Source organism: Sardina pilchardus, chromosome 2 (genome assembly GCF_963854185.1).
Source record: "Sardina pilchardus chromosome 2, fSarPil1.1, whole genome shotgun sequence".
Classification (NCBI taxonomy): domain Eukaryota; kingdom Metazoa; phylum Chordata; class Actinopteri; order Clupeiformes; family Clupeidae; genus Sardina; species Sardina pilchardus.
Genome location: NC_084995.1, coordinates 21,719,569 through 21,729,568, shown reverse-complemented (window position 1 = coordinate 21,729,568; position 10,000 = coordinate 21,719,569). Strand labels below are relative to the sequence as shown.

Genomic DNA, 10,000 nt, shown 5'->3' with positions numbered 1-10,000 from the left:
CTATTTAGAAGTTTTAGGAGTAACTATTTCATCTATTTGAGTCATACTTGTTATAGTCTATATAGTAATTGTATAGTAATTGTTATTATGAATGTTGATCATTTCACTGTAAATTAATATAAATGTATTGTGTAAATGTAAATGTATTTACTGTATTGTTATTCTAAATGTAAATGTATTTACTGTATTGTTCTCTAGGGTTGTAGATTTGGATAAAAGTATCTAGAATAGAAGCTAAAGTAGCTAAATACCATAAACACAGCTGTCTGTAAATCTGCCAATGAGACTGACTGACTGTCTATCTATCTATCGGTCTGTATGTCTGTCTGTGGAGAATGACCTGGTGGAGACCCAGTGGCCCTCGATGTTGGGGGGCATTTGCACGGTGATGCGGGCCCCGTGATGCAGGTGCTTGAGCATGTGGTGGCACTGTGTGTCCCTCGGGGGCCACCCTACCCCCTTCCCCAGGGGGGGCCAGCCGCCCATGCCTTTCCCCAGGGTCAGGCCGCCGGAGCGCGGGTCAAACGGGTGAAGGGAGCCCTCAGCACAGCCTGGGAGATCACACACACACACACACACACACACACACACACACACACACACACACACACACACACACACACACACACACACACACACACACACACACATTTTACTTCTTTATTTGCATCCACAATTCAAAATAAATACGTAGATATATTGTCTATTTAAAATAGACAATGTACTGTATCTGACAGGTGCACATAGGTAAACACAGATGCACATCCCATTTACATTTTTGCAACCCTCTCCAACGCAGCCTGCGTAAGCTAAATAAGAAAAGTGTTCATCTCATCAGAACGTGTAAGCTCATCGTAAACCAAGTCCATTAGCCCATATACTGTGCTGTGTTAGTTGAAGACTATATACCCCCCTCCCCCGTCCTGCCCCTCACCCTGCCCCTCATCCTGCCCCCTGTCCTGCTCCTGCGTGGCTCTACTGTGGAGGGCTGTGGTGTGGAGGACATTCCTGCATTCCTGTGGTGTCATTCCTGTCAGGCAGATGATGGGCAGGCAGGCAGGCAGGCAGGCAGGCAGGGAGGCAGGTCTCACAGAGTCCCGTCCACCCCCTCCCCATCTGTACATCACACCTCTACTATGTGCCAGCAGCCATCACGGCACAGGAGCACAACGTCTGCCAGAAGTTTAATCAGTACACTGCTGATTAAAACGTCCTTGGACTGGACCCCAGCAGACACACCAGAACACCAACACACACACACACATGCGCGCGCGCGCACACACACACACACACACACACACACACACACACAAACCACACACATATTTATCCACAGGCACAAACACATGTATGTACCTCCTCACACACATCTGCACACACTCTCTGTTCTGCCTCCCACACACATTCTCTCTCTCTCTCCGCTGATGAGGCAGCTGACTAGGTGCTTTGATGATGCTTATCGCTGCTCTGCAGCACGAGGGCCTGAGTCTCCTGAGTCTGACACTTTCATTAGAGCTGCTGCCCTCTGACCCACTGACCGGGCCGGCCCTGCACTGTTCCGTCATCGCCTGAGCCACAGGCCCACATATTACACTGGGGCTGCATCACCCAGGCCCACATATTACCCTGGGGCTGCATCACCCAGGCCCACATATTACACTGGGGCTGCATCACCCAGGCCCACATATTACACTGGGGCTGCATCACCCAGGCCCACATATTACCCTGGAGCCGCATCACCCAGGCCCACATATTACCCTGGGGCTGCATCACCCAGGCCCTCACCAAGTCCTAGGCGCCACCCATGCACTCAGCACCCTGCAGGACAAAGAGATAGGCACACGTAGAATGAAGGGGCGGAGCCCCAGCAAGAGTCAGACTCCTAAACAGTCCTAAGACCCAGGGTCTTAACAACAGCCAATGCTGGGAAGGTTACTTTTAAAATGTATTCCACTACAGAATACAGATTACATGTCCTAAAATGTATTTTGTAACACATTCCAATAGATTAGTCAAGGTGACTGACGTATGTTGAATACTTTGTATTACGTCAGCATTGTATAATATTTTGCTAACAGTGGATGAAATAGTTAAGTGAGATTATGTGAAGTTGACCCATGATAGTACCAACAACAAAACTCACGACTTGCTTTACATTGAGAATGGTTTGATATACAATGTGCCATGAAACACTGTTAATGTCATTGTGTCAAAAAGCCTAACAGAGATGCTTGTCTGCACAAAGGCTAAAAGGTTACCAGATACATTTCAACAGCACAAGTGGAGTTACATGTCTTTTTGCAGAACACTCTGTCAAGAAACAAGAACCTGTAATAGCCTAAAACATGCTGGCTCTATGTAGGCCCTATCAGCCTACAACAAAACTAATTTTACATTCAACATTCCCTGAGAGGTTTTTTATTTATGCTAGGGAGAGAAAGACAAAGGAGCCATTCGAGAGTTACGGCTAAATGGTGTGGTTAAAAAGATATTTGTATTTGAGTTTGAAAAGCCTTGACCAACATTTTATAAGGATTTAAAATGTACCACCCATTTAAATAGTAACTGTACTTAAATATAGTTATTCATATTTTGTATTTTAAATACTAATTTAAATAGTCTGGAGTACTGTACATGTATTCTGTTACTTCCCAACACTGCACGTGGTGCTTGGGAGGGAGTGATCCCTGGATGATGTGGGCCCTGATGCACAGAGAGAGATACTGGGGCCTGGGTTACACAGAGAGAGACTGGAACTGACGACCTGGAGCTAATATCACAGCAGGGTTAACACACTCAAAGAAGGGAGAGACAAGGTACCCTGAGAATACACACCAACTCCCAATACCACATATTACCCAGCGAGAGAGAGAGAGAGAGAGAGAGAGAGAAGCCGTTAACTGACTGCACAGATAGCCGGCGATTCACGGGCTTTTAGGCGGCTAGTCCCGATTGTACTCACTGATAGCCGGCTAATCGACGGGGTGATTTACGCTGCCAATTGTCCTCCCCTGGGGGTACACATATCGCCGGGGCGACTGCAGTGAGGACGCGAGGCGGATATGCGGCGGCTTTGCTGAGACATGGGCGGAGCGGTCAACATAAACAACGAGAGTTGTGCACACACTGCTGAAAGATTTAAAATCAGCAAACAGCTGACTGTATGCTGAGCACAGCTGTCAGATCATCATCATACTGTTCACATATTAACACTGGTCCTTGTGGTCTATCTACACACTGTTCTTTCAAATGTCAATGGCAATTAAATCGCCAAACATCTCAGCATTTATTTATTAATTTGGTAACATATTGGGAAAAACATAGCCTAGGCCAGGGGTGGCCAACCAGTCTAGCATGAAGAGCCAAAAAAAAATCCACAAAAGTTAAAAGAGCCGCACAACAAAAAAGGCGTCCATACTACAACAGCACAACATTAGGCCTACAGTTATAGCTCCTTTGTTTTTCATTTAAAGTAAGACACTTGGCAGATGCTCAATGATCATTGATAAATGATCATTGGAAAATGAAAAAAGATCAGACACACATCAAATCCCCCTTCACTGAATGACTTATAGGCATGAGCAATGCTCCAACACCTGATAATGCAATGTCAAGTGTTCAGTTAACTTTTAAAAAGAAAATAAACAAAAAGAAAACGAGTGACTGACGTCTATAGCCATTACCAGCCTACTTGCAAAAGTAGGCTATGTAGGAAATGTTCAGGTTTGAAGCTTTATGAATCCGTGGCATACCAAGTAGGCTACCAAACTAATGTGTAGGCTAGAAACATATCACCTCCGCAAATGAGGTTATGTTTTCATCGGGGTTTGTCTGTTTGTTAAGCAAGATGTTAAGCGGAGGCGCGAGATGTTAAGCAGGATGCGCGAGGCGGAGTTTTGCGATCTCAGAGTGCTTTTGTTTTGATTACTTTGACATATTAACCAGAGGGGTTTTGTTACAAAACGATAAATGGTCCTTTTCAATGGCACGTGTTCCTTCTACTTACGATTAGCTTCATAGTAGGCTATTCCTGATTGCAACAGTAGCATTAAACCAGGCTGAAGAATAAACACGTCTGCTTCGTTTTGGCCAATTCCTATCCATATCATGACGGTACAATTATTGTTAACTATTAATAATTACTTTTGGCAATAGGCTACTATCAAATTCTGAAATTAGTTTTTATTTACCGGAAATAAAGGCTATTTCAAAAGGAAAACGTTTAGGTCCGAGGAGAAGTGAGAACATCAGTTGAGCAGCCGTGAGCCGCACGAGAGGAGGCAAAGAGCCGCATGTGGCTCGCGAGCCGCGGGTTGGCCACCGCTGGCCTAGGCTATCCTGCTTTATCTACAGCCAGGATAGCTAGACCTTGGCTAGCTTGCTCAAATAACCATTGACAACGTATTTCGTTAAAGCATGTAGGCTAGGCCTATATCATACCCACCCTAAGGTTTAAGAAACATAGGCTAACAACGTTGTCCAATTTTAGTTTAATGCATTTTTCTGAATTGGAGAGGTCTCCTTATGAGGGTAGGCTCTGCATTTTAAATGGCTAATCGCTAGTCGCGATTAGCATCGTTGGTTTAAACTTTGCAGAGCTGTTTTGTTGTTATCACAAAAATACTGATTGTAACTGCTGTTAGGAAGACAGTTTGGAACCTGGCAGACGTGAGGCAGTGAAAGGTATAATGCATAGTCCAAGCGGAATGAGTGGAGAGTTGATATTGTGACGAGGCAAGAATTACTCTGTTAGGAAATGTTTATTAGCAGATGAATATGAGGAATGACATTACATGGAAGTGGCCTGTTTAAGATCCCCGTGGCTATATCCCACAACATGGGTGGCATCCCGTAACATAAACCCCTTATCCCACAACCCATCAGCTGACTAGTCTAGTACACCTATATAATGCGTAACCGTCAACTATCTTATGACAACAGGCTGCTTAACCATCTTAGCCGTAGGCTACATTTCCCCCTTGCATGAACGTAACACAAGCATATCCGAGCCGCGCTAGCTAGCAAGTATAGCTAGCCACAAACAACAGTGCATACCAGACTGTATAGAACAGGTGCATACTGCATAGGCTACTAATGACACTTTTTTACGGTCAGTGAATAGCACCGAGTGAAAATCAATGTTTGCTTTATATCTAGTGACAGTGGTGATGTCGTCAGTTTGGATAAGTAGAGTAAACTTAGTCAGAAGATCTAGAAATATCAAACGGAGGAGCAGAGAACTTGACAGAGAGCTGCAACGCTGTTTTGAGAATGACAGTAGTGTCACGAGACTTCGACGCCTATGTTGTTGTACGCATAGATATATATATCTATGGTTGTACGTCACTGTTCAACTTCACACCCAGTTCTTACATGTTTACGCCTACACCGAGGCGGCTTTGGAATATCGCGCCTCTTGTCCTCACTGACCTAGCCGGGGAATGGCCGGTTAAACCTAGCCGCGGATGAGGCGGCGTTCAGTCAGTTAACGGCTAGAGAGAGAGAGAGAGAGAGAGTCCTGGGGCCCCTATCAACCAGGAGGACACACTCCACCCTCCTATTCGCTGCGGGACTTTGCACACAGGCCCAGGGCATGTCAAGGTCAAGGACGGATGGACACACACACACACACACACACACACACACACACACACACACACACACACACACACACACACACACACACACACACACACACACACACACACACATTGTGGAGAGTTACACATACTACTGACACCTAGGTATATGTTGCATTTGTGGCTATTCGATCTAAACGGCTACACACAATGACACACAATAATCTGTGCCCCCCAAAAAACAAAGGAAAAATGACACAGCATTGTAGCCCCACGGCAATTAACTCTCCTATCAAACCTGTCATTTACGTCCCTGCCCGTGATGGTATTTTGAGAGCATATAAACCATCTCATTGTCAGGATGACAAATCGGCCGTTCCCCGAAAGGCAGGCTCCCCGTGGCGTCTTGAGGTCACCACATAAAATGACAAAAACCTCCAACAACCAACAATGGAGGAATTTAGGGTCTAAGATATCGGAAATTAAAGAATTTCTAGCGCCGGGGGCGACGGGAGCGGTCTCCCGCATTCCACGGCCGGATTTATATTAGGTCGACATAATGCCAGCACATTACTGGAAGATCATCCCTGAAACGCGAAGCCACTGCCTTTTAACTTCAGAGAGATGTCCTGAGAGAAGTCGGAACGAGTCTCCATGCATGGTCACTCACATGCATTAGACCTGCCACAACAGACCATGCAGTCGTTTCAAGCACAAACTGAGATGAACTACTTTTAAAAATAGGGTGAACGGCTCAATAATAATAATAATAAAGAGATTTCCAGCGCACATTTAGCTGATAAAACACACATTTCAGAATCTTCGAGAACTCTATTCTCTCTGAGAACAGTTAATTGTTTCCCCAAAGTCTTGCTTGCTTGTCTGACACAGCACCCCATGTCGGGACAGTGTGGATTCCAACAACATACAACCCCTCAGTGGGTGTGTATCTTACGTGCCAAAAGAAATTATTACAGCCTTGTTATCTAAAGCCGATCCAGTCAGCGCGGCCAAATAGTTATCTGTTCCAATCGGAGCAGGAACAACGATCTCTCTCCCCCAAACAAATCGCACATAATCCTCCAGCTTCAACCGGTGTCATTAGTAACGGCACGGTGTTGAAAGCGGCGGCTCTCGTATCAAAGCACTGGGTGCGCACCTGCACGCACCGTTCAATCCCGTGAAAAAGAGACTGAACCTCAGCCAAAACTGTGGGGGATAGGAAGTGCAGCCTAGATGTCATATTTTCGCAGGAGAAAACCACTTTACCGCGTTAAGCTACAGTGAGACCCAGACACTGTACCACAAGGTTATACCGGTTAGACCTGCCACATAGATGTCCACAGTGACCGCATCTTCTAATAACGGGCACATGTCGTGTTCGCACTAGTGTAGGCTATAGCATGCGCCGTTGAGGTTAAAGAGTCAGGTCATAACCGAGGGGGATTCTGTGTGAATCGGAGCGGAATTTACAACGTTGGGAAACTTCCCTTGCGCTCAGCTGAGGGCTCTGGAGGTGCGTTAAAAGTACAGATTACAAAGCCACTCCTCGCCCCCACCGGCTGCTGATACTCCAAACCGGAATTTAGCCATTTCAAGGGCGGCGAATTATCCTCGTGAGCAAAGTTAAAATTATCAGAGCGGGACATCATATCAGCCTGACAAGAAAAAAGAAGACAAATCTTACTGTCAAATATTTTTTTTTTTTTAAAAATCACATCCTAATGCCCAAAGCCACACTGCTGAAACTCACATCACATTTTGGCAATGAATAGCATTCCTATAATGAGTTTTACAGGAGACACGTTAGTTGCTAGCCTATATAAAATTCATTATGGAATGCCTAATATAGCCTATTCGAATTCGTTCCATTGGATATTTTTATGCAACACTACATTTTAAAACAGTCTGTCTCTCTCTCTTTCTCTCTCTCTCTCTCTCTCTCTCTCTCTCTCTCTCTCTCTCACACACACACACACACACACACACACACACACACACACACACACACACACACACACACACACACTTTGTAGGCCCTGCATCTTTAGCGCAAAGTGGCTGAGTAGGTCTATGGTTGTTGCACTACAGTAACCTATGGGGCTGAGCTGAGCGCTGCCGCGTTCCCAAGCCTGTCCCTGCGCTGCAAATCAAAGCGCCCACGGCTCCCCGAGCTCTGAGCTCCAAGCGACCGCCGAGAACATCTCCAGCTGGCCGTGGGCCATCGGTGAGCTAACGCTCTCTTGGAGCCTGGGCCAGTGCTAGAACCTCCAGACGCGCCCTCTGGAGACGGAAGAAAAAACATTGCCCGGCAGGCAGCGCCACTAACGACGGCGACACTCTTTCTGAAGGGGCCTCTTAAGGATTTTACCAGATGCCCTCATAGCGGCGTATAGCGCTGCCAGAAGCCTCGAGGGTCGCGCTTTGCTCCAGCTATTATCATGATTATTGCGGCGTTGATGGAGGTCAGTGCCAGTGTGCGACTGACCACCGCTGGCGCTGACGATGAGGAATGTAGGCTACACTTGATGATGATGCCTTTGAATCGTTCAGTGGTTTAGAACCACGTTTATATCCTTTTTTCGAACTAATCCAATTGTATGTTATTAACAACTAAATGTCTAAGAGGAACAGATTCAATAGAATTCAGCTCTGAGTTGACATCGAGTCTGAAAAATAATAAGTGGAAGCAGCAATGGACCCGTTTTTATCAGATCCAAAACAATGCCGTCTTTGTGTCTCCCAATCAATCAGTTATGGCGATGAGAGCTTGGTGTGTGTGTGTGTGTGTGTGTGTGTGTGTGTGTGTGTGTGTGTGTGTGTGTGTGTGTGTGTGTGTGTGTGTGTGTGTGTGTGTGTGTGTGTGTGTGTGTGTGTGTGTGTGTGTGTGGCATAGTGTAGGCCTAGGTCTGCCGTAAAGTTTGCCCGGGTTATGAGGGCAGCTTTACCGCGGCCCCACGTGAGACTCTCTTCACCGGTGGTGTGGCTTCGCCGCAGAGTTCCCCATGAGGTCTGCGCACAGAGATTTGCAACAGGCCGTAATCTGCCCTGACGTTCAATTTTTACTACCGCTCGGAAAGGCAGCAATAACGCGAGGCTTAATTGAACGTTGCACATTCGCTTAAACACACTGGCGAGAAAGTGGATTTCAAAATATCCTTTTTATCTACCGTCTCCCTGGCTCATTATTTGAGGTGGCGGCCAAAGGCGCTGGCCCCCGTCGGCGCTGGACCAGATGGAACGGGTCAACAGACCGGCTCATCGGTCCTTCCGCTGCCTCCCCCGCACAAGAGCCGTTTGAATGAAAAGTTTAAGTGGGCCAAAACACTGCTTTCATCTTACTTGCTGCCGCAAGCCTGCGTTTTTCTTCTTCTTCTTCTCTCTGGCTCACTCTCTCTCTCCCCCCCTCTCTTTTATGAAGAAATGTACATCCCTAAATGGAGGATAGTCTAAATACACATGTAATTAATTCTTTGTAGCCTAATCTTCATTCAAATTGTTATGTAGTCTGTAATGGCTGTAAACAAAGGAGTTTATAAGGAAGCAAAGCTATGACCACCATACCGTACATTTTCTAAAATAACCATTCATATAAATAATCACATTTAATAGGCTATAGCCTAGCCTATAAAATGAGATAGCATCTCAGTACAATTTCAAGGAAAATAATATTAGGCTGTACATACCATACAATAGTTTGTGTTTAAAAAGTATTTTGAAGAGTGTCGAAGTGCAATTCAAGTTAAAGGTTTGCGTCTTTTTGTTTTACAACTTAGGCTAAGGCGCTTATTTAAAATAGCCTACTATTAATATCAAACGCAATTCAGTTAGAAATAGCTGTGCCAGCTTATTTGGTTAAATGGATTCGTTTGACAAAATGGATAGCCTACAGCCCAATAGCACGTAGGGTCATTCAGTTATGCAGGTATGCGTATGTGTGTGATTGGAAACAATGTGTAAGTTCACCTGCGGAAGGGAATCACATCACCTGGCTAACGGAAAACAGGCATGCATGAAGCATCTAATAAGTTGCAATTTCATGCACACATAGACACGAAATTACAACAAATAGGCTATGCTTTGCTTATGATCTCTAACGTCTATACTCACGGGAGAGAACAGCAAGAAGAATCAGAGGAGCGAACGCGGCCATAGTTATGCGTGGTTGGGATGACCCTTGCAGCCCGGCTTGAATCAGGTAGTCCATGCTCGTAGTGTGGATGATCCGTTACATACGGTGGCGTCGCCGCCTCTGAAGATCAATTAACGAGCGCTACTTCTCTGCACACGCGAGACGAGCATCTAAACACCAAACGCTGCTTACTCGTGCCACGCGGGGTTCACATCGTTGAGAAGGTGCAAATGATAGCCGAAACAACCCAAGTTCAAGTACGACCTGCATTCCAAAACAGAGACTAACT

The 10,000-nt window shown here is 45.7% G+C and overlaps 1 protein-coding gene across 1 annotated transcript in view; it reads right to left on the bottom strand.

The window, feature by feature from the left end:
- The window catches only part of LOC134098520 (protein APCDD1-like), a 20,413-nt gene that overhangs the window by 10,261 nt on the left and 152 nt on the right, over positions 1–10,000 (bottom strand). The window contains exons 1-2 of the mRNA XM_062551589.1: positions 9,690–10,000; positions 341–551 (exon numbers count right to left, since the gene is read on the bottom strand). The exon at positions 9,690–10,000 is cut by the window's right edge and continues 152 nt beyond it. Coding sequence (XP_062407573.1) covers positions 341–551; positions 9,690–9,786 — 308 coding nt within the window. The 5' untranslated portion in view covers positions 9,787–10,000. The remainder of the gene's footprint in view (positions 1–340; positions 552–9,689) is intronic.